Source organism: Protopterus annectens, chromosome 1.part1 (assembly GCF_019279795.1).
Source record: "Protopterus annectens isolate FY-2018-M chromosome 1.part1, PAN1.0, whole genome shotgun sequence".
Classification (NCBI taxonomy): Eukaryota; Metazoa; Chordata; order Ceratodontiformes; family Protopteridae; genus Protopterus; species Protopterus annectens.
The window spans coordinates 353,773,045-353,798,932 of record NC_056726.1 but is presented as its reverse complement, the minus strand read 5'-3'; the positions used below and the strand labels follow the sequence as shown (position 1 = coordinate 353,798,932).

The window sequence follows — 25,888 nt, the reverse complement described above, 5'->3', positions numbered from 1 at the left end:
GAAGTGGATGAGATAATATGCAGCAGCTCCAAGATGTTATGTAACTGACAATGTTCTGAGAGCTATGCAAAAACAATGGTGTGGTTCAAACTTCTCCATTATCACCACTTTTGGCTACAAAAATTGGTCTCCCAACTTGAAGCAAAAAAGGTCATAACCACTTCTGACTGGCTGTACTGCAGACACCTACCAGAAGAAAGGAGTCTTGCAGGAGCAATAGTAGTGACTTGCACTTGGTCCTGCCAAATCACGTTACATGACAGCCTTCACGGAGCATGCACAGAAATACCCTCAAAGGCGCAAGACAGAAGAGAAAGGTTAAAGCACACATAATTACAAAAAAACTGAAGGTTGCCACAGCAATGGTCTTCTAAAACCAGCAAATACCTCACCACAAAAAATGGGTCAGAACACCAATATTTGGCAAGCACAAGGAGTAAAGACAAATAATAATACCAAAAAAGTCCCAAAAGACTGATAATTAAAAAAAATTCAGGAACATAACAATTACACATTTCTAGTGACCAAAAAAAAAATTGTAGCAGACAACATAAATCTCTCTTTATAGGTCAAGTTGCTAATGGTGTAATTTAAAATGCACATACATGGGACAGCTCCAATTACTGGAAACGTCTGAGCAGGGTCTGACATTCACCATGCAGCAGACTTCTCAATCACATGTTCAAAATAAGCACCACAGCAGTCTGTTTAACATTTTAAGTGAAGAGATGCATTTCAGTTATAGCACAATCACAGAAATAAAACAAAACGGTACTGTCACTAAAGGCAATTTCCTGGCAAATGGGCACTTATGGCTGAATACAGCAAAAAAGGTAATTCTATCAAAACTCCTATACTGACAGTATTTTAAGGAAATAAGAAAAACACTTTTCAGAAGAAAAAGCTTCAAAATCTGAAGATAAGTAAAAAGCTCTGTTGTCTAATGAAGGTATTACAAAGAGCAGGAAGTTAAGAGTCAAGATATTCCTACTTAACACCCCAACAATGACGGTAACAGGGAGTTCCAAATCTACCAAATGAAAATGCTCTGAATAAAAAATGAGTTGATCACCACCTACAGAAAAGGCAATGCTCAGCAAGACAAGCTGCAAATTGAGAAAGCCTCAGACAAGCTTCCCCATCACAGGAATGAAGGAAACATTCTGTGGAGATCCACAACTGCAAAATTCAGGTATACTTCATATGCCAAATTTGAAATATGACCATGAAAAGTAAAAATAAAAAATGTAAATGACAAAAGCAGACAAACCAGCTCTGATGGAGTTAAGGGACAAAGGCCTGACTACTAGCCAAATGACTGGCAATCAATTAATGGTTTTAGCATTGCAAAAGGTAGCTAAGGAGGGGCAGAAGAGAGTGCATGATGCCAGCTCACCTATATTGATGTAAGGGATCCCACGGCAGGAGTGACACCTGTGAGTTCGACCAGAGATGCATGTTCAATTGCAGCAGATAATGCATGGAGACTAGAGCCTACAAAACAAATCTTTGTATCTAAATCCAGCACAGGCAGTGTGCTAACTGTATACACATGCAAGAGACAAAGACAGGAGGCACTGCACTGTACCCATCAGCAAACAAAGTGCAGGGGATTTAAGTAAAATGTCCTGACCTTGGGATTTTGTCTTCCAGTGCCTGTCAGTGGCCAAAGTGTCCACCAATCAAAGGGTCACTGGTTGGTAGACACAGTATTAGAATGCATCAGTCAAGTAGTGAGATCACTAATCATTGATTCTAGAACAGTCACAGGATGCTTTGGATAAAAATGCTTTTCAGATTATCAATGCCTTTGTTTGGAAGCCATACTTACATGAAACAAAAAGAAACAGAAAATTATGTTCAAGAATATCAATGTTTTGGCCGTCTCTATAACAACTAAAATACTCACACCCATTAAAAGGATGAAAAAATATGGAATAAAGAAACTAAGCAACTCTGCATACATACTTGAAAATCAGACTGTAGCCTCCTTGCTATGTCTGGCATGAATATATATTTATAACCAAAATGCCAAATTACTTTAGTCAAGGCCATCACTTACACAGAATACTTGCACACTAGCATGCACTGAAAGAATACAGTTACCTCACTGTTGATGTATTCATCCACTATCAATTTAAGCTTAATTCCATGAGGACACAACATTTCATGAAACTATTGGCTTAACTTAAATGAGAGAGAATGGTTTAACAACCTTGTTCAAAAAACACGTCTAAAAAAACAATAACCACAAACACATCCCCAAGAAAAATGAAGTAATCTTAATTCAAATGGAATAGCACACAGTTTGCAGTAGTTGAACTGAGTCATCTCCCTAAACAACCTAACTGATTTGAAAATATCATGCAAAAGGTAACCGCTCAAATGTTCTGTGATCCATAGCACCCCTAGAATAGTACTTTAATCAATTAATAAAAAAATACATCAAGACACAAATGCGACAGCTACCTGATGCTGTAGTGTCAGAAAGAGTTCCGGCATCAAGAGATGAGGAACTTGGTGCCTGCCCGGAAAGACCTAGACTCTGAAGACCAAGTGCGCTACTACTGCTCCCTGTCAAAAATACAAGAAAACAGTACATTGTGAAAAATAACACTTGCTTATTTATAACTTAACAAGCATGCATACAAAATACAGCATTTGTTTTGTTTTTTTCTTTTTTAAACAGTTTTGTCAGGCTTCTTAGGAAACATGGTCCAGTACAAAACATATTTACTTTAATTCATAAATGGATGGATTGCAACATTTAGGCAAAAGGAAACTGGTAAAGAAAGGAACTGCACCAACTACTTCTCAATATAGAAACGTAATCAGACAGTACCTTTAAATCCAAGTTCTACCCACTGTTCTCAGCATAGAAGGCATATAATATGACAAGCAACACACACAGTTAATTCAGAACCAGAAAACAGCTGCTATTATAAGCCTCAGAAACAGTACATATTTATAACACTCTCCTACAAGGAAACATACTCGTTCTGTCATTTTTTTAAACAGCCCATGACGCAAAATAATTCAAACTAACAAATGCCATAAGTCTGTGCAGTAACAGACCCTTAATTAAGAGCATCTCCCTTTGGGACTGGTCAACCCTGTGGCAGGGTACTAACCTTGGGCTGGAAAGTTCAGACACTGGGTCAAGCTCATTTTAGATGCAAGAGAAAGTGGGGCAGGGGATCCCTTCACAGAAACCTAACAAGAATGCCTGTGCCAAGATTGGCACCCATCCCCCCATGCACTGCCTCTAGTTTGTACACTGCTATTCAAGGAGCATGAACGCACAGTGCAGGTGAGCCATTCTGTACTCATGCCAAGTTTTGTGCATCCTCTTTGTGATCCAGCTTCTGAAGGGGAGGACGTGTGCACCTCCAGTCAATTCCTATTACGGTTAGGAAGCAGTCTTCATTCCGGTTGTGAGCAAAGCTAAGGAGTCTACTTCCTTACCCTAGTTCTTTTTGAGAAAGAACTTCAAGGACTGAAACTCTAATTGCTTCCCAAGACAGAAGAATATGAAAAGTATGGCAAAAAGTGTTAAATTATGCTTCACTGGTTTAACACATAATACTTTATTATATGGAGGCACAAGGAGATGTGGAGAATTTCTGAAAGCTAAGGTAAAACTGTGCTACTCACTTGTGAAAATTTGGATTGAAAGATATAATTCAGTTTTGTATACAAGAATAAATGGAAAAACAGTTCAAAATTCAATTAAGTAATTGGCTGTGTACACAAAGACTGAAATAAATGATGCAATTATGACTTGCTGAAAAGCTGAATACAAATTACATGTATATTTTAATAAAACCTCTTAAATGACAAGGGATCTCCAACATCCACCTAAGCTACAACCACATCAGACAGATGGGACCTTGCCTTAATCCCTCATCCATAGAAAAGACCCAAGAGAAAAACATCCACCATCCCCCAATGCTATACTGCAGTGTCACTAATGAAGCATAAATTTATGCTTCTACTGTGGGAGTAGAACTTAAAGCCTTCAGTTACTACTGGCATCGAACAGGAGAGTGTGCAGACTGCTCATCAGCTTACGTGGTATGGCTCACCTACTTAACATACCTGAAATATACTCTCAAAATAGTAAATGTATCCTGTAATACACAGAGGAAGACTGTTGCCCTCATCCAACATCACATCTTTGTAGGAACAAATCCAGTATAACAAGTACAGTTGTTTAAGTACAGTTGTGTACACTTACCATAAATGTAGATGTTCGAGTGTATTCACTGTTGCAGTCATTACATTTGGGTTATCTGCTTGCAGGTAGCCCTCAGTCGGCATGATTAAAGTCTTTGGTCCTGCGTTGGTTGCTGTCCCTTCTTCCGTGACGTCAGGGGTATAAAACATGCAGCCAACGCCATTACATCAGTTCTTCTTGCCCCAGATGTCAGGTGCCCCCCTAATGAAGAGCAATTAAATATAAAAGTACAATGATATACCTCCAACAAAAAATCAAATACACCAAAAAGGCTTTTAAACATAGTAAAGGAAAGTAGAGGAATAGCCAAAAGAAGTTAGGGGGCTGGAGGGAGGGTAACCAGGACTGCAACAATGAATACACTCGAACATCTACATTTATGGTAAGTGTACACAATTGTACTATGTTCTTCGTGTTTCACTGTTGCAGTCATTACATTTGGGTAGATTCCCAAAGCTATGGTTGGGAGGAGGAATTTAGATAGCATTAGGACCAGCTATAAGGCCCTGCAAGACTGCAGTGGCAAAGCCAGCTCTGGATTTAGAGAAAAATTAGCAAATGATAATGTTTTGTGAAGGTATGCACAGAACTCCGTGTAGCAGCTTCTAGGATGTCCCAGGTAGGGACACCTCTGAGAAAGCCTGTAGAGGTAGATGCAGCCCTGGTGGAGTGAGGTCTAATCCCCTGGGGGATAGGCTTTCCATGGTGCTTATGGCAGAAATTAATGCAATGGCCTATCCATTTTGAAATAGTTTGCTTTGAAATAGCCTTCCCCTCTGCCCCTGCAGCAAATGCCACCAGCAGTTGTTCAGATTTCCATTGAGGTTTAGTCCTGTCCATGTAGAATCTAAGCTGTCTGTGCACATCTAAGGAATGCAGTATCCACTCCCCTTTGTTCTGTGGATTGGAAAAGAAGGCTGGCAAATGAATAGACTGTTTAAGAGCCACACTGGATACCACCTTGGACATGAAGCATGGACTGGTTCTGAGGGACACCATGTCTGCATAAAAGATGATAAAAGGCTCCACTGCCATAAGGGCCTGTAATTCAGATACCCTTCTAGCTGAAGTGATTGCTAAACGGAAAGCTGTTTTCCAAGAAAGAAATTTTAAGTCTTCAGTAGCAGCTGGCTCGAAAGGAGGTAGAGTGAGTTTCTCCAAAACAAAATTAAGGTCCCATGCTGGGGTTGGAGCTCCCTGGGTGGTCTCAAAATTTTGGCCCCTCTGAGGAACTGCTTGAGCAGTGAATGAGAGAAGGGGGAGGTTCTGAGCTATAATGAGCTGAAATGGCTGAGGCGTGGATGTTAATGGAGGAAAAAGGCAGGCCCTTGTGAAGCATCTCAGTTAAGTATTGTAAAATCTGAGGTAAATTGGGCGCTGCTGTGCTCAACCCTTGAGACTGGTGCCAGGCACAGAAACTTTTCCATTTTTCAGCATAAGATGTTCTAGTACTAGGCCTCCTTGCCTCTAAAATGATAGCCATCACAGGTTTACTGAGGGATGGTAGAGGAGAGATTATGTAATTAGCCAGGCTGCAAGGTTCAGTGTTAGAAGCTGAGGGTGCAAAATCTGGTTCTCCTGCTGAGACTACAGGGAAGGAGTCTGAGGCAGGTGCCATGGGGATAACCGCGACACACAGCGCAGGAGGGGGTACCAGTGTTGGCGTGGCCAGTCTAGAGCAATCAAAATCATCCTTGGTTTGTCCTGTTTGATTTTTAGTAGTACTTTGGAAAGCAGAGGCAGAGGGGGAAGGCATAGACTGATAGGTTTTTCCAGCTAAAGGACAGAGCATCCACTTACAAGGCTTGCTTGTGCAGAGTCATTGTGCAAAATTTGTCCAACTGGTAGTTCTGAGGAGAGGCAAACAGGTCTACAACTGGGCTCCCCCATTTGCTTGTCAACATGTTGAAAATCCTTGGTTCCAGTTTCCACTCGTATGGGTCCATAAGGTCTCTAATTAGTCAATCTGCCAGTGTATTTAATTTTCCTGGCAGGAATTGAGCTTGTAGGTGCACTTGGTAGCTCAAGGCTGTGTTCCAGAATGCCATGGCTAGTCTGCAGAGGGGGTAAGAATGTGTACCCCCTGCTTATTTATGTACCACATAACAGTGGTGTTGTCCGTCTTTACCATAGGTTGTCCTGGACGAACGTGATCCTTGAAGGCTGTCAGAGCATTCTGTACAGCTAACATTTCTTTTTGATCGATATGCAGGTGCATTTGACTTTGGTTCCATTTGCCTTGAATGTACGTCCCTGCCAGGTGAGCCCCCCATGCATAGTCTAATGCGTCTGTTAGGCTTTGGGCGGCAGGGGGTGGTGTGAAAGGTAGTCCCTTGATTTGGTGGCAGGCCGCTGCCCACCAAAGGAATTCTAGGCGTAGGCAAGGTATGACAGGAATCACTGCTTCTAGATCCTGAGAATGTTGACACCACAGGCTTTTTACATGCCACTGTAGTTCTCTCATATGCAGTCTTGCATATGGAATTAGAAAAATGCAGGAGGCTATGAACCCCAAGGCGCGCAGTATTTGTCTTACAGATAGGGTTTTTGTGGCCACTTGTTTGAAGTAGGTTGTCAAATGAATTTATTTCTCTGGCATGAGGTAAGCCATCTAGGAAGTTGTATTCAAAGCTTGCTCCCAGGAATATAATTTGTTGACAGGTGCCAGGTGTGATTTCTTATTGTTTATGGTGTACCCCAGACAAGTTAGAACCCTTTGTACAAAGGGCAGATGATTCAAAAGTATGTCCTGGCTTACTGCCTGAATTAGACAATCATCCAGGTATGGGTATATTTGAATATTTCTTTGCCTGCAAAATGCAATAACTGGAGCTAGGCACTTTGTGAATACCTTGGATGCAGTAGATAAGCCAAAGGGCAGTGCAGAGAACTAATAGTGCGTGTAGCCTGCTTTGAAGCGTAGGTATCTTCTGCAAGATTCCCTTACTGGGATGTGCAGGTATGCTTCTTTTAAATCTAGTGTTGCCAACCAGGCATCTTTGCCTAGCATAGGAAGTAATTAGTGAAGAGTCAGCATCTTGAATTTTGGAATTTCCAAAAAGGTGTTTACAGTAGACAGGTCCAGGATAGGATGCCATGAATTGTCTTTTCTGGGTACCAGGAAAAGTCTCGAGAAGAAACCTTGTGCCTTTTCCTCTTCCGGTACCAGTTGAATAGCCCCCCATGCTTAAGAGAGAAAGTACTTGTTTTTGGGCCTCTGCCCACTGATTTGGGGGTAGGTCCGGCCACCTGCTTGGTGTTGTCAACGTGTGGAAGTGAAATCTGTATCCCTGGGACACAATATTTAAAACCCATTTGTCCTGGGTAATGAGTTTCCAGTTCTTTGCATGAAGAGTAATCCCCCCCCCCCCAAAGGGGCAGTCAGTTGATAAGTGCTTGAAAATTTTAAAAGGAAGTCATTGAGACAGTTTACCATAGGGGGGAATTTTATTACTTTGGAAGTGGAGGCACCCCAATGCTTAGTCCTGTATGTCCCCTGGGACTGAAACCTGGGGCTTTTGCTTTGTCTGGGTTTGGCTTGAGAAGACCTGGACGGGGCTGGAAAGGACCAATTCTTAGAGGGCCAGTGCCTACTAAATCTAGGAGGCTGAACTTGTAAGAAATCTTTAACAGTTTGCATAGATTTAGCTTTATCTTCCATCGTTTTAAGAACTTCCTCAGCCTTGTTGCCAAACAGGCAGTCCTGATTTAAGGGAGCATCCAACAATTTAGCTTTAACATGATCAGGCAAGGATTGCTCCTTTAGCCAAGCATGCCTTCTGAGCACAGACCTAGTAACAGCAGCCCTGCAAGAGGCCTCTAATGAATCAAAACCACATTGCAAAGTACATTTTCCAACTTGTTCAGCAGAATGCATTAAATTCTGCAATTCTTTATTTTCCACACAGTCAGGAATCAACATAATTTTCTGTTTAAGCAATCCAGTAACAAGTTGCCGATACTTTAACATATGAAACTGGCAGTTTAAAGCCCTAATGGCCAAGGTTGCAGAAGTGTAAACCTTCTTACCCCATATATCCAGCGCTTTGGAGTCTCTATCAGAACGGGTAGGATTTTTAGCAGTAGAAGCCTTAATGCCCTTGTGAAATAGTCTCTGGATCTGTAATAGGATTTTTAAAAAGGAACTTGTGTGACTCCCTGTAGTATCTGTCAGGTTTTCTGGGAGCAGGAGGCAAGGAATCAGGGGCCAAACTAGATTCCGAAAAAGCATCATCAACAATGCCTAGTACAGGAGGAATAGCTAAAGGCCTATACTGAGGTAGAAATTAGAAATCCCTAAGCCTCTTTTTTGAATCAGAAAAATCCTGGCTTTCCCAGTGGAAATGCTCCCTTAGAGTATGCAAGTTTTCCCCAAAAGAAAAATCCTCTGGCGGGGAAGCAAAGGGAATGGAGTCCTCTACATCAGAATCCTCATAAGTAGATAATGGCAAATCCAGATCATCAGAACAGAATCCTGGTCAGAAGATTCATAATCAATTTCAGTTCTAGGCCTCTTAGAAGGGGGGAGTTGGCTACCCCTGATTAGAATTATTAAATCTTCAAGCCATTCTTATAATTTGTTTTTTAGGCATAAAGGCCTGAGCATGTGGCCTGGGCATCGTTTTTTTAGGCATGGTTCGAGATTTAAGCCTAAGTGAAGAAGGAGAAGTCGGTTTAATATGCAAGTCCATAGGTCTGAATACACCCTCAGAAGCCGGTGCCTGCATAGCGGCTCCAGACCCATCCAAGTTAGAGACATCTGCGGGTTCCGTATCTCGTGGCATACCAGACTCCGAATGGGTCTCAGTAAAGTCCTGCGAATCAGAAGTAGTGGGTATCAGGGGCTGTGAAAGCACCTCACTCAGTACTGATGAACTGGCGAATGGCTTAGGAGAAGCGTCGTCGGCAGTTTTGGTCCTCGGCGGCCTGTCTCTGTCTTTATCTTTGTGTTTTTTCAGAATCCCGGTAGTCAGATGGCTAACTGACTACATTTCTGTATAATTAAACCGAGAACCGAAATATTTAGAGGTGAAAATATACCGACGACGGATAGTGTGCTGATTAAATAAAGCAGAAAACCGTTGTGGTCAGGGTCTAGGCAAGGAATACAGTACGAATGAAAATATTTGTGAGGTATTTGCTTTCCACAAGTAATGCAATTACGGCAAGAAAGACTGATGTAATGGCATCAGCTGCATGTTTTATACCCCTGACGAACTGACGTCATGGAAGGGGGGACAGCAACCGACGCAGGACCCAAGACTTTGTTAATCAGGCCGACTGAGGGCTACCTGCAAGCAGATAACACAAATGTATTGACTGCAACAGTGAAACACGAAGAACATCTTACCATAAACAGTAAAGCTCCTACTGATCACTGTTGCAGTATTCCAAAAAATGGGTTTCTACCAATGACATCTGGCCAGAATACCAAAACCTAAAAATTTCCATCAGCCATAGTTCCAATGTATGACCTCAACCAGTCAGCATAGGGGTACATAAGTGGGTGTATGAGCACAATTCCTTAAACTATCTCCGAACCAGCAGCCTGAGGACATCTGGGAAGAAAGTGGTTAGCTAGGAGGGGGAAAAATAGGAGAAATTAAAGGTTCCCCCTTGGACTTGAGTCACAACAGGGCAGGGGAGTAAATGGAAGGATAAAAATGGAAAAGAAGGGGGAAGGTGGGTGGGAAGGGATACTGCAACAGCGATCAGTAGGACATCTATTATTATGGTAAGTTTCTACACAACTCTACTGTGTCATGACTGAACTCAATGTTGCAGCATTTAAAACAGGTGGGGGATTCAAAAAGCCTAAGGGAGAAGGGTAGGCATCATAGAACTGTGAATACCATCTAAGAGACCAGAAAGGATGGACTTGGCAAAGGGAGCCCTGGATTTGGAAGAAGGCATCTACTCTAAAATGCTTAGTAAAAGTGTGACATGAAGACCGGGTAGCTGCTTTCAGAATTGGTCTAGAATCTACCCCCTTGTGGAAAGCTCCAGAAGAGGCCACTGTTCTAGTAGAATAAACTTTTAGGAGAGAGGGCAAAGATTTGTCATGGTAAGAATATCATGACCTATAAATCTAGCTAGTCATAGTCTGTCTGGCCCAGCTTAGAGTCTGGGAAAGAAAAACAGTTGGCGAGACAGGTCGATGGCCTGATTGAGGGACACACAGTTTACCACTTTAGGCATGAAGGAAGGACTGACCCACAGGGACACTGCCCTTATGGAAAATAAGGAAGGGGGAGTAGCTACGAGGGTCTGGAGCTCTGCAACCTGTCTAGCAGATGGGAGAACTACCAACAAAATGGTTTTCCAAGTGCAGAATGAGAGTAGAGGAATCAAATGGTTCAAAGGGAGGTAGAGTGAGCTCTTCCAGCACGTGGTTGAGATTTCAAGTGGGAGTACAGTTCTTCTTGGAGGATTTGAATGTAGGACCCATTTTAAAAATTGTTTGACCTCAATCTTGGACATTACAGGCGGGCTAAGGAGAAAGATGGACAAATGACTGACAAGTCTACCTTCAATAAATATGCCAAAACTATGTTTCATGACCTCACACAAATAAGATAAAACAAGAGGAACCTCACATTTTATTGGGTCCAGATTTATTGCTTGACACCAACAAGAAAATCTCTTCCATTTGTCTACGTAAGATTTTCAGATAGTGGGTCTCATATCCTCCTGAAGGACCCAAAGCATTTCCTCAGAAAAGTGGTGTCCGGAAAGTAAGAGAATCTTACTGTCAACCAACTTTGGTTGACTGGTGTTAGGTTTAGGTGAAGCAATCAGCTCATCTGCTGTGTGATCAGCAAAACTTTGAGTTCCTTGTGGTGACTGCCGATGGCCAACAGACTGAAGAGAAGGAACCAATGCTGCCTCGGGCAAGAGAAAATAATGAGCAAAATTCTTGCTTTTTTTCTTTTTGGATTTTGAGTAAATATTTTGGGAGCAGTGGCTTTGGCAGGAAGGTATAAACGAACCTTCTTATCAACTGAAATGACAAGGCAGCTGTCTTGCAAACTTGGGGACAAGGGGGTCCTTGTTGAAAAAAGAGGAAACTATTTATTATACTCGGAGACAAACATGTTTATCTGTTGTGTACCCAATTTGTGGACTATGTCGAGGAAGACCCATTTGTTGAGCATCAATTTATCGGGGGGGGTTTCACTTGACCTGCCAGGACAATGTCCTGGGTGGGGGCTTCTACTGCTTGAAGGGGCATGCTTGGTTTGACTGCCAGGTCCCAAGCAATCTGAACCAATCTGCATAGTGGGGTAGGATCCTGTCCCTCCAAGCTTGTGTACCACAGGACTGCTGTACTGCGTTCTCTGTGAATATCTTTAGACAACCTGATTTCTAGAGATGGAAGAAAACTTGCAGGCCCAAAAATGAGGCTCTCATCTCCTTCAGGTTGATGTGGTCTGCCTTGAGATCGGTTCTCTGGCAACCCTGGACCTTGTGAGCCCCTGTCCACACCCCACAAGCTTCACAATGTGCGTGTGCAGCTCTTGACTTGGAGCCTGAATGTTGAAGGGCAGGTTTGGACTGAGATTCAGCTGTGACATCCACCAAAACATCTCTCTCTTTACACATGGTATGGAAGGCATCTTTGTGCCCATGAGGTGATTGGTGGGGTAATACATTTTTCAAGTACTACTGTATTATCCTCATACAAGGCCTGGCTAGTGGTAGTATTGGGATGGCCACAGCTATGTAATCTAGTGCTCTGTTAATCTCCCTTGCTGAATAGACTTGGTGAGGTAAGAGGCAATGGAAATAAGTTGCAACACTCTGGACCTTCTCCTGACATGGAGAACTGCACATTTTATGCATCTAGTCTGCAACCCAAGAAAAACAGATCTTGAGTGGACTGTAGGGAAGACTTTCTGAAACTGATGGTGAACCCTAGTTGTTAGAAGGACGGTGGGGGTGAACAAAGTGCAGTAATAGGTTCTGAGGCATGGAGGCCAGCTTATCAAATTGTCTAAGGGTATATCTGTATTCCCAAAGTCCTGCAAAAGGCTATTACCAGAGACAGTAGGAACCCCACAGAGCAAAAGAGAAAACTGAAAATGCGATGAACCAATAAAGGTCAGATGTTTCCTACAAGACAAGTGTATGGGAATATGCAAATGTACATCCTTCAGGTCCAAATACACTAGGAAGGCCTGTGGAATAATAGAGAAAATGGAATGCAGAGAAAGCATTTTGAAAGTGCATACCTTGAGGAAGGTGTTGACCTGGGAAAGATCCAGTATGGGACTCCACTGTCCTTCTCATGGTATTAGGAAGAGTCTGGAGTAGAATCCTCTTCCTAAAAACTAAAGGGGAACTAACTGACTCTATTGTACTTGGATAAGTAAGTCTTGTAGGATGGATGGAAGATAATGCAAGTGCTTGTGAGGAAGGGGTGGAATGTCTCATGGAAGCAAGTTCTTTTCAGGACATTCTGCAATCTTGTCTGATGATGGTGAGTACCCACTTGTCTGCTGTGATAATTTCCCACTTTGTAATGCAAAAAGTGAGTCTTTTGTAAAGGAGAAAAGGTGGAACCGAGGGGATGAGGGTGTGGAGAAGACTCAGATATCTGGAGTCCCTTTTAAGTTTGTCTGGAAACTTCCTTCTTCCTGCCTTATGTTTCAGAGAAAATCTATGCTCTCTTCTGACAAAAGAAATGGACTTGGAAGGGTAGTTTTGCTGGTATCTGGGCAAAGAGTTAAGTAGAATTTACCTGCAGTACTATGATCGTTTTTACTTGCTCTTGCAAGATTTTGCATAAACTAGCTGCCTGTGGTTCACACAAAAGGTCCCTGTCAAAAAAGGGACCTATGAGTTTTGCCTTAAAATCTTCAGGGACAGGTTGACGGTGTAACTTTGCACATATCCTAATGCAGCAAGTTGCAGCTGCTCTGGAAGTGGCCTCATAGCTGCATTTTGTGTTATGCCTAGGTACCAGAGTACTTTGAGACAGCAAAGACAATCTGTTTGGAGTATGAGCCTACATGGTCAGTAACAGCCTTATTAAAACTGTCAAGGACAAAAAAAGTATTTGGTCATTTGGGTCTGATAATTAATGGCTCTGAATGCCAGGGTAGAGCAGGCACCCAATCATAGTCCTACTGGAATTCTCTGAGAGTAGGGTATTAGCATTTGGCAGAAGCTTAGATGGTTTGTCTGAAGCAAATACAAAAATGCAAAAGCATCAAGAAAGGCTTCCCCAGGACTGGAGTGCCCACTTCTAAAAGGATGTAATACCTTTTCTGATCAGACATTTGCTTAGACTACCACTGAAAATGTTTCATTATACTCAATGGTGTCTCCAAAAGATGCCCAATCAACAGAGGAATCAGGGTAGAGGGAGTTATCCAACAGAACGTGTCAAGGTGAATGGATCTGAGAGTAATATGCTAGGGAATTATCTAAATCGGAGTCCTCCCTCCTCATCCTCAAAGGAAGACTCCACAGTCATCTCCTGCAGAGTAGGTGGAGGAACCAAAAAGGTATGAAACTTGTCAGCCATAATGACCTCAAACAGGTCACTGAGAAAAGTCCATCCACTTCTCCCTAAACACTGGGGGAGGGAATATGTTTAGTCTTTTGCCATTCATTCTTAGGAGTCATGTCTGCTTGGACTAAACATAGAGATTTCAACTCCTGATGCACTTCAATCATTGATCCTGGAATCTCTTTCTATACTCAAACCTGAGGGATAATTTCACAGACACTCGGAAAATAGAAGTTATGTACTTACCATAACGTTTCATCTGAGTAGTTAGACTTCATTCTTCTGCACATATGGGTATTCGGATCCGAGCCGGCAAAACTTTTTAAGCATCAGCTCCGAGCTCCAAGCTCCTCCCCTACCTATATTACATCACTTCCTCCTATCTAGCCACAGATCGAGTTTGCTGTCACTAAATGGCAACATAACCACAATCCTAAACAGGACAAACCTGAAGAGTGAGGGGGATGGAGGGAGGAAAAGTGCAGAAGAATGAAGTCTAACTACCCAGATGGAATGTTATGGCAAGTACATAACTTCTATATCTGAAGTAGTTGACTTCATTCTTTCTGCACATATGGGACAGAGTCTCCAGCTACTAGTAATCCTGGGAGGCCCTTATGGAAGGATATTTCTGAGCACCGCAGAGCCAAAGGATGCTCTCCCTCTAGAAATAAGATCCAATTTATAATGAGAGATGAATGTGTGCGAATTGGCCCAAGTAGCTGCCACACAGATATCGTCTAACAGAGCTCTTGACCTGAAAGCTGCAGAAGTGGCCACTGCCCTAGTGGAATGAGCCTTCAATACACCAGGAGGAGATAAACCTTTGTCCTTATAAACTTGTGCAATACAAAGAGTGATCCACCTTGCTAAGGACACGTTCAAAACTGCTTTGCACAAAAATGGTTTAGAAAAAGAGAGAAACAATTGATCAGACATGCGGAAGGGTTTAGTCCTATGGAGGTAAAAATGAAGCTGTCTATGGACATCCAATAAATGAAGCTAACGCTCACCTCCATTTTGGAAATTTGGGAAGAAGACTGGCAAATTTATAGACTGATTAATATTGGCTGCTGAGGACACCTTGGGAAGAAAAGAAGAGTTTGTACGCAGCGAAACCCTATCCTTGTGGAAAACCAAATAGGGGGGCAAGGAGGATAAGGCCTGCAACTCTGAAACTTTTTTAGCTGAAGTGATGGCAACCAAGAATGCTGTCTTCCACAACAAAAACTTCATCGGAACTGAACCGGCTGGCTCGAAAGGGGGAGAGGTCAAAGCTTGAAGGACTAAAGTCAGATCCCAGGGGGGAACTGTTTCTTTAACTGGTGGTCACAATAAAAAAGTGCCCTTCAGGAAAGCTTTACACAATTTGGCAGAAGCCAGAACAACCTCATTTTCACCTACATGAAAATTAGGGATGGCAGCCAGTTGAACCTTGATAGTGGAAGCACTTGCACCCAATAGAAAAAGATCGGCCAAAAAATCCATTATGACCGGAATGGGGGCTGTAAACGGGATATGATTGCGTTGAGAGGCCCAAACGCAAAACGTCTCCACTTGCTATTGTAGAGTTTCCTAGTGGATGCTTTAAGATTAGTTACCAGAATGTTCTTAACAGGGGATGAAAGTCCGGGAGTCCTGATGATCATGGGAACTGGAGAAGCCACGCCATCAGCTTGAGACTGTCCAGGTTAGGCAGGGGCATGCCCGACGGGTGAGAAATTAGATCCGGACATGGATCTAGAGTCCATGGAGGAGCCAACAGGTGAGACCATAGGAAGGGAAATCACACTTGGCAAGGCCAGAAGGGAACTATGAGAATGACTTTGCACTGCAGCCGGCAAACTCTCTGAAGGAACTTCGAAATAAGAGGTAACGGGGGATAAGCATACAGTAGCCCAGGAGGCCAAGCATCGACTAGAGCGTCCCTCGGGACATCCCCCGGAGGGGGGATCAGAGCGAAGAAGTTGCTGCACTTCGTGTTGGAAGGAGATGCAAAAAGATCGTAGCAAGGTTGACCCCAAACAAGGAAGATTTTCTCCACCACTGATCGTTTCCCACTTGTAAGGCAGGAGGACTACCCTGCTGAGACTGTCCGCTAGAATGTTGGAGCGTCCTGGATATGTGTTGCTATGAGAAACCAGCTGGTGGATATGGCCCACTCCCAAACTCTCATGGCCTTGTGAAAAAGGGGGTAGGATCGGGTCCCTCCCTGTTTGATTATATACCAGACTACAGACATGTTGTCTGACTGAATGGCTGCCGTCCCCAGAGGTAGGACAGGGTGGAAGGCTCAACGCTAAAAGCATTGCCCTCATCTCCAGGACATTGATGTGTAGCTTGGTCTCTGGAAGGGACCACGTGCCTTGGACCGTTCTTCCCAGGAAGTACCCCCACCCCCCACCCGAACTGGGAGGCGTCCGTGGTCACCGTGGCTTAAGCCAGAGGGGCTAGAAAGCTGTGCCCCGCAAAAATGTCCGCTGATTGAAGCCACCACTGGAGGGATCTTCTGCATGTCAGGTAGATTTGGATGTGGAAATTCATCGGGAGGTCTAGCCAGGACCATTGAACTGCTAGATTCCACTGAAGGACTCGTGAAGACGTGCAAGAGGGAGGATAGAGATTGAGGATGCCATCGAACCCAGGGCCCTGAGTTCAGCTGCTGTGACTACAGAGTGATCCAAGATCGCTGATACATTGAGTCTAAGACTTTCTATCCTTTCCGGGGTGAGAAAAATCTTTGACTGAATCGAATCCAACCGTGCCCCGATGAAGTTTATGATCTGAACCGGAGTCAAGTGGGACTTTTTGAGGTTGATTGTGATGCCTAACTTGTGAGCCAGACCGAGGAAGTAGTGTAGGGCCTGACACAAGAGACGTTTGGTGGATGCAGCGAAGAGCCAGTCTAGGTAGGGGAATACCTGAATGCCCTGGAGTCTCAGGTGAGCCGCTACGACTGCCATAATCTTGATGAACACCCTGGGGGCTGTGGTGAGACCGAAAGGTAGGGCTCTGAATTGAAAGTGACTGGCCCCTAGCCTGAAGCGCAGAAACCTCCTGGAACTCCTGTGGACCATGATGCGATAGTAAGCATCCTGGAGGTCTAACGAGCACATCCAGTCGCATTCTCTCAGAAACGGTAGAATGGACTGTAGAGTGACCATCCGGAATTTTTGTTTCTCTACCGACAGGTTGACGATAGACAGGTCCAGAATGGGCCTGAGGTCCCCAGTCTTCTTTGGCACTAAAAAGAACCTGGAGTAGATGCCTGATCCGGATTGATCTGGGGGAACCGATTAGATGGCTCGTTTTTGTAGCAGCTTCGAAACCTCTAATGCTGCAGCCTCCCTGTGAGTGGGTGGAACATCTGGAAGGGGTGTTGGAGTTAAGGGACATGAAATGAAGGGGACAGAATATCCTCTGGATACGATGTTTAACACCCAGCGGTCTGCAGTAATGGACTCTCATGCCGCTGGATGTAAGGAAAATCTTCCCCCGACTGCCTCCAGAGTAGAGCAGCTGGGCAACCCCTCAGGGTTGCTGTGAGGGTCTGTCGGAAAAAGGTTCCCTAGACCCGAAGTTTCAGGGACCCCCTCTGCCTCTGGGATGGCGTCGGTCTTGTCCCCCTCTGCCTCTAGGGGACAAATATTCCTGAGTGTCACAAAAAACTGTGATTTCCGGATCCACATCTTCTTTGCCCCTTTTGGTTCCTGGAACAGGACCTCTGGGGGTTAGAGAAGTGGATTCCGACGGCTGACGAAGTCTTTCCATCCTTCTCACTCAGTTAGTGAGTCACATACAGTCTTCCCACAGAGGGATGATCCATCGAAAGGGGCATTGATGAAAGATGCCTTAAAGGGGTCCGCAAATTGACACAGCCTAATCCAGGCGTGTCACCTCAAGGCAACGCCTGTACCAGCAGCTCTAGTGGCTCCCTCCGTAGCATGAGAGAGGAGACGCATAGAGGTATTAGTCACTGATTTCAGTGTAGCCATCTTCGAAGTAAAGGACTGCTTGTCCTGCTGCGAAAGAGACTCCAGGGGTGACTCAGTTAGTTCCGATATAAGGTCTTGCTGCAGTCGGATGACATGAGCCAAGTAATTCAGCGCACGGATAGAAAATGTCGCTGACAAGTACATGCGCTTCCTGAAACGATCCATCGACATGGACTCCTTGTCTGGTGGATGAACTGAGGAACTCTCCTGTGCCAGTTCCTTCTTTGTGGCTGCTGCAACAATCAAAGTATCTACCGGGGCTCCCTTGGACCATGCCTGCCTGACGGCGGGGAAAGAATTTTTTCTGGCCTTTTGGGTATAGGCTCTACGGTGTGAGGATCCTTCCATGCCCTAGTGGTGATGAGTCCACCAAAGGGTCAGCTGGAGGGGAGATGCCAGAAGTAGATGGGCCAGCGCCAAAGGCTTCCAGGAATATGGACTCATCCACAGAAGGTTTGGGGGCTGACCAACCTCCTCTTTGGTGGAGGATCTCCATAATGTCTCCAAACGAGACGTCCTCGGTAGGTGATCTGAAGGAACCTTCTCCTTCATCAAAGTCCGTATCCGTGGTAATGGACTCAGGGGAATGCAAGTGCCTCCTCTTACACTTGCGCTTACGAGGTTCCTCTCCAGTGGGACACTCTGAAGAGGATTCGTAAGCCTCCGGGGGTTCCCTGAGGGGAACAACTGGAGGTTGCTTTGGCACGGGCTGTCTCTGAGACAGGGTAATGGGAGCAGAATCCAAAATCAGAGGGGTCTGGGTAGGATCCGAGTAGGTGAGCTGTGGCCTCAACCCCTGGGAGAGAACCCTTTCCACTGCCCCGAATGCCGATGGAGAGCACACCTCAGAAGCTCGTAAGGATGAGGATCTCCCCAGATCCGAAGCAGGGATCGGTGCCGACGGCAGGGTAGTCTGGGCACCGAGGATGGGATCCGAAAGAGCAAGATCTCGACCCTCTGGTCCGACGTCCCGACCACGGCTCAAAGAATCTCCTGGATCAGAGACTGGATCCGAGGAACTCAAGGTGATGGCCGGCGTCAAGGAAACTAGAACCATCGGCGCCGACCCAACAGCTCCGAAAGGTCTCGGACCCGAGAACCCCAAAGCATCGGCTCGGGGAACGAGAAATAGGGTGGAACATAGTTGTAGAGGGACCCTCTCCAATGGGAGAGGGCCCTGGTAAGACCCCCATCTGAATCTGGTTCTGGATGAACCTCATCAGCCTGTCCATATCTAGGTCGGAGACGCTCCGAGTCGACCTGAAGGAAGTGACCAACTAGGGTCTCAGCCGGATCTGAGGGGAGTGCCTCGACTACGATGGCTCCTTCGGCTCCGGCGAGAAATGGGGAAAGCGGAGCCGAGGAGAACGTGACCTGGGTGCCTTTGAAGAGGGGCTGGAGAAAGACCACCTGTCCAGTGATCTTTTTCTGGGCCTGTCCCTCTCTTTGTGGCACTTCTCCTTCTCTCTTCTCTCCCTACCACTCTGGGACGAATCCAATGTAGCAGGCCTGGAGGGAGGTTGAGTCCCTGCCTGCACAGTGTCACTGGCTGGGGAGGAAACCGAGGCAGACTCTAGGGCAGAAGCTGGTAGCAGACCTTTAGCCACAAGCTTAGCCCGACGATCCTTCAGTGCCCTAGGGTTAAAGTCTCAACAAATGTCACAGGATGCACACAGATGGGCGACCCCTAAACACAGAACACAGAGTGTGGCCATCGGCTGGTGAGAGCTTACGACCACACTTTGTGCATTTCTGAAAAAGAACCTTAGGCTGTTCAGCCATAGTGGAGATCAGTAAAAGCCCTAATGGGCCACACACACACTTAACGGATTGGGCCTAGGCAGGAAACCATATATATATATATAGGTTTACTATCACAATGCCGAAGTATTCGAACAACAGATGTTCGAATACTTCATAGTTCGGCAGGTTTTGTGAGCGAACGTTATCATTGCGAATGGACTGTGCATTCGCAATTATAACGTTCGCCCATGTGAGGGGATCAAGGTACAGTGCGGTTAGGGAAATACATCCCTTTCCTCACTGTAGTGCGATCTCGGAGTTGGAATATTAAGTTAGGGGGGGTGTGGGGGGTGCAGGGGGGCTTGCCCCCCTGCATAACTGTGAGTTTAGGCTAGTTAGGTAGGGAGGTACGGAACGGGTGGGAGTGCTGTTGATTGTCAGAAATGTCGCGAGCGACATTTTCGACAATACACAGCTGTTTTCGACATTTGGGACATATGGAAATGTTCATTTCCGATGTTTAAATTCGAACATGAAGACACTTTTTATTTTCAGTTTCGACTTTATGATAGTAAACCATAAATATATATATATATATATATATATATATATATATATATATATATATATATTTTTTTTATAACTAACATGATGACCAAACGCGAAGAAGGGAGGAAAAAGTGAAAGATATTCACACCCAACTACACCAATAAAACCAAAAAACCTTACCACCTTGCTTAGAGCTCAGAGACCACAATGCTGACTCAGAGCGGCAAAAGAGATCTGGGGCTAGATAGGAGGAAGTGATGTAATATAGGTAAGGGAGGAGCTTGGAGCTCGGAGCTGATGCTTGAAAAGTTTTGCCCGCTCGGATCCGAATTTGATCCGTATACCCATATGTGCAGAAAGAATGAAGTTAACTACTTCAGATCTATGATCCGTGGTTGTTTCTTCTCCATAGTAGTAACAATCACTTTGGACGTGCAATCCTCAGGCTCCATACCTGACCTCCATCGAGGATCTAGGTAAAGATCATCTAAGGAAGTGTTGAATGCACCATGGGTTTTGCAGCCTTGTAGGTACATATGAATCTGACTGGGGAGACATAACATAAGGCCTAGGCCTCGAGATTTTTTTTTCTTTGGAGTAGACAGTACATGATGTGTGAAAGCCTCCACCACATTAGACTGGGCTACACATTTTAGTCATTGAGCCTCTAGAAAGGTATTCAATGACAAACAGGAGCCCAAACGTTAGGGTACAAAGGGCTGGTAGATAGAAATTAAAGTTATGTACTTATCATAAAACTTTGCATCGGTGTTGTCCACTTTCATTCTTCCTCCACATATGGATCTCAGATCAGACTCCGCCAATCTCTTTAGAATCCTGGATCCAACTCTTGAGCTCCTCCTTTACCCATAATGCCCTTACTTGTCAGATTGCCTGAAATCGAGTTTGCTGCTGTTAAATATGCCTGAAGGCATTAATAAATATAATAATAAAAAACATGAGAGAGAGAGAGTAGGGCCTCAAACCGAGAACAATGATTCCCATATAGCTCATAAGGTCAAACCCAAAGGATAAGGATTGGAGAAGAAGAATGGGGAGTTGAGGAAGAATGAAAATGGACAACACAGATGCATAGTTATGGTAAGTACATAACTTAATCTGATGTTGTCATTTTCCTTCATTCTTCAACGTATGGGAGAGAGAGTCCCCAGCTACGATTATCTTGGGTGCCCCTCATGGAAGGATATTCCTGAGAACCATGGAGCCAAAAGCAGCCCTGTTCTAGAGAAATGTGGAGCCAAAAATCAGCCTTGTTCGGATATTATGTCCAACTTGTAAAGAGCACTAATGGTATGGGAACTGGACCAAGTGGCCACAGCACAAATGTCAACAACTGAAGCTCTGGCCCAAAAGGCCAAGAATCTAGTCGAATTTTCCTTTGCAGATTTAGGTAAGGAAAATCCTCTTAGAGGATATGGAAAGGAAATGCAATTTGTTATCCATTTAACTAAGATAACGAATAGTCATATAAGAACTTACCATAACAATAGATGCCCTTCACTTCTCTGTTGCAATAGTCTAAACATGAGGGAGTAGCCTTCCTAGGTGACCCAATGGCCAGTATACCAAACTCTTACTACTGTAAAGTGTGCATTACATCCCACCCTGCATGTAGGATGTAAGCCATAAAGGTGACATACGCATGCACCATCCTCAGAACTGAAGCCCCAGGAAGAGAGAGTCCAAGGAATAGAGATTCAATACATCCAAGAATCATGAGAACTGAGGAAGGGGGTGGGGGTGGGACAGAATACTGCAACAGAGAAGAGAAGGACATCCATCATTAAGCTAAGTTCTTACACAATTATTCTGTCCTAGTCATCTATTGTAGTATTCTTTACATGAGGGAGAGTACCAAAGCTCATGCACAGAGAGAGGTGGAGTTAACGGATGAATTTTCCAGGTAGCCATAATAAATGGCTCTGGTAAACCCAGCCCTAAACGTGGAGATGGAAGCCAGTTTGTAATGTTCAGTAAAGGTGTGGATACAAAGGTCCAGGTAGCCACCTTTAAGATCGAATTGGTGACTAGCCCTCTGAGAAAGGAATCATAGAGGAAGCCACTGCTCTGGTGGAGTGAGCTTTGACTGAGCTGGGGGGGGGGGGTCCCATAGTAGGCAAAGCAGAAGGTAATGGTTTTGGAAATCCAGTTAGAAATTAATTGTTTGGACACAGGTAGACCCAGAGCTCTGGGATGGAATGAGAAAAACTTTTAGTTATGTACTTACCATAACTTTAGATGTTTGGGATCCATCTTGCCTACATTCAATACTGATGGGCTCGGAGCCGATCCCTCGGCTCCGACTCGGCACGCTATGCTATAGAGCGAGGCCTCTTATTGGCTGAGCTATTTCTTATCCCAGGATGCACCACCACTAATCCCCCAGATCTTGTTTGTCCGCATTCATGCACACATACACAACTTGTTTATATAACATTGTTAGATGTTTCAAGATGAAACAACAGGATTCGGACCTTCTGATATCCTCTGATCTCCAAGGAAGGGGGAAGGAGGGTGGGTTATTAGGAATGTAGGCGAGATGGATCCCAAACATCTAAAGTTATGGTAAGTACATAACTAAAAGATGTTATGTGATCTTATCTCGCCTACATTCAATACTGATGGGACAGCGTCCCTAGCACCTAAATCCTGGGTGGCTCATTGGAAAACACTCCTGAGCACTGTGGAACCAAATGAAGCTCGTCCTCTAGATACCACATCCAATTTGTAGTGGGAAATGAAAGTGTGTGGGGAAGACCATGTAGCCGTAGCACAAATGTCACTAATGGCAAGCTTAGAATGAAATGCTATCGAAGTAGCCATAGCCCTTGTAGAATGAGCTTTGACAGAGGTGGTAAGCTCTTTGTTAGAATAAGAATAAGCTTGAGTAATACAGTCCCTGATCCATTTGGCAATAGTGACCTTTGTGACGGCTTTGCCCAATTTATTGTCTGCAAAGGATACAAACAACTGATCTGTTTTCCTTGTTTGTTTGGTCCTATCTAAATAAAAGCAACTGCCTGTGGACATCCAATGTGTGGAATATGAATTCGCTTTGTTAGAATACTTTGGAAAGAAGACTGGAAGTTCTAATGATTGCTGTAGGCAGAAACTGGAACAGACTTTAGGGACAAAGGAAGGATTTGGCCTGAGAGATACTCTGTCTTTGTGAAAAACCAAGTACGGAGGTTTTACAGACAAAGCTTGAAGCTCTGAAACCCTTCTGGCAGAAGTAATCGCCACCAGAAAGGCAGTCTTCCACGATAGAAATTTTAAATCGCATGTCGCTGCCGGTTCGAAGGGGAAGGAAGTTAAGGCGCATAACACCACATCGAGATCCCATGGAGGAGCAGGATGAGAAATCGGAGGTCTTAAAAGCGCAGCTCCTTACAAGAAGGTCTTACACAATCTGTTGCTCATTAAAGGTGGGTTTATAGATTCGTGAAAATTGGAAATAGCTGCCAATTGAACCTTGATGGTAGAGACTGAAGAGCCTTGATTAAAAAGAGAAGTTAGAAATTTCAGTACTTCTGATACGGGAATAGTGATGGGATCCAGGCCCCGGAGTTGAGCCCAAATAGCAAATCTTTTCCATTTGTTAGAATACAATTTCTTTGTAGCAGACTTGTGGGCCGAGGATAAGATGTGTACAACTTCTGGATCCAATGTATGACTCCTTACTATAGTCGGAAGAGGAGGAGCCAAGCCGTCAATTTTAAGGTGTGTAGGGACTGGTGGAATAGTCCCGACTGATGGACCAAAAGGTCTGGGATCTGATCCAGGAACCATGGACCTTCCAGAGCATACTTCCGAAGATAGGGGAACCATACTTGACGAGGCCAGTAAGGAGCAACTAAGATTATTTTGCTCCCCAAGAGAGATGCCTTTTGGATCACCCTGGGAAGGAGAGGAAATGGGGGGAAGGCATAAAGCAAGCCGGTGGGCCAAGGACGGGCTAGTGCGTCCATGGGGCTCTTCCCCGGAGCCGGGGTGAGGGAGAAAAACTTTTTGCACTTCGCATTCAGTGGAGTCGCGAAGAGGTCGCAACACGGAACTCCCCATTTGCTGAATATCTGATTTGCAACTGTAATGTTCAGAGACCATTCGTGAGGAGAGAGGCTGGTTCTGCTCAGTCTGTCGGCTATCACATTGGACTTGCCCGGGATATGAGTAGCCACTAGAAAGCATTTGGTTGACACTGCCCATTCCCAAACTCTCATGGCCTCTCTGCAAAGAGGATAGGATCTGGTCCCTCCCTGGTTGTTCAGGTACCAGACAACTGACATGTTGTCTGAGTGAACGGCAATTACGCCCTGAGGGAGGTAATTGTGAAGGGCTTGAAGGGACAGAAGCACCGCCCTCATTTATAGGATGTTGATATGAAGTAGGGTCTCTTCTGGGTGCCATTTGCCTTGGACTGACCTGCCCAGGGAATGCCCCCCCCCCCATCTGGGAGGCGTCCGTGGTCAAAGTGGCCGCAGGAGGAGGTGGAACAAAGGGTCGTCCCTAATCCAAATTGGAGGGCACTAGCCACCAGCGAAGGTCCCGTTTGCAGGTTTCCGTGATCCATATGAGGTGACAGAGGGAGTTCCTGAAAGGACCACTGAGTTGAAAGAAGCCACTGGAGAATTCTCATGTGCAACCTTGCCAGGGGAACTAGAAGAACCGTGGCGGACATGGAACCCAGTAGCTGCAGGACCATTCTGGCTAGGGCTTTGGATCTGGGAAGTAAGGCTCGAACTTGAGCCTGAATGGTTTGTATTCTGTCTGTAGGTAGATAGACCCGCATTTGATTTGAGTCTATCTCTACTCCTATGAATCTTATGCATTGAGATGGCAGCAATACAGACTTTGGCCAATTGAAGGTGATTCCAAGGGAATTGCCCAGTGAAATAGTGGCTTGTAGGCTCCGCAATAGTAGATGCTCGGCGGTGGCAGTTAGGAGCCAGTCGTCCAGATACGGAAACACCTGGAATCCTAGACTTCTCAAGTGAGCAGTCACGACCGCCAAACATTTGCTGAACACCCTGGGGGCTGTGGTGAGACCAAAGGGCAGCGCGCGGAACTGAAAATGACTGTCTCCTAGGCTGAAGCGCAGATGTCTCCTGGACGCTTGATGTACCATGATATGGTAATATGCGTCCTTGAGATCTATGGAGCACATCCAAACACCTTTCTCCATCAATGGGAGAATGGCTTGAAGGGTGACCATTCGGAACTTGGACTTTTTGACTGAACGGTTTAGAATGCTGAGATCTAGAATGGGTCTCAAGTCCCCGGTCTTATTTGGCACCAAAAAGAATCTTGAGTAAGTCCCTAATCCGATCTGGTCTGCGGGGACCGGTTGGATGACTCCTTTTTGCAGCAGCTTTGAAACTTCTGAGGCTGCAGTTTCCCGTTGACTGGGTGGCGGGTCCAGGATTTTTTTGGACTGAGGTGGAGAGTGAAAGAAAGGGATGGGGTAACCTCCGGCGATAATTCGAAGCACCCATCGGTCCTGAGTGATACCTTCCCAGGCTTCTAAGTGCCTCGAAAAACGACCCCCGACTGGCTCCGGAGCTGCACAGTCAGGCAATCCCTCAGGGACTGTGAAAGGCTGAAGAGCCACGAAAGGACTCGCGGTCTCCAATGTTGCGAGGGCCTCTGCCGCCTCTGGGATGGCATCTTCCGGAATAATTTCCCCCTCCCCTGCCTCTGGAAGGGGGATCATCCTGCTGAGAGGGGTAAGGCTTCTGAGATCTACGGAACCACATTTCCCCCCCTCTTTTAGCCTTGGGATAAGGCCGAAAGGGAGTGGAAAATCGTGCCCCTACGGCAGTCAGAGTCTTA

General features: G+C 45.0%; 1 protein-coding gene across 1 annotated transcript in view; it reads right to left on the bottom strand.

Moving 5' to 3' along the window:
• Positions 1 to 25,888, bottom strand: part of UBR4 (ubiquitin protein ligase E3 component n-recognin 4) — a 3,959,899-nt gene that overhangs the window by 1,768,838 nt on the left and 2,165,173 nt on the right. The window contains 1 exon segment of the mRNA XM_044087073.1: positions 2,470 to 2,574. Coding sequence (XP_043943008.1) covers positions 2,470 to 2,574 — 105 coding nt within the window.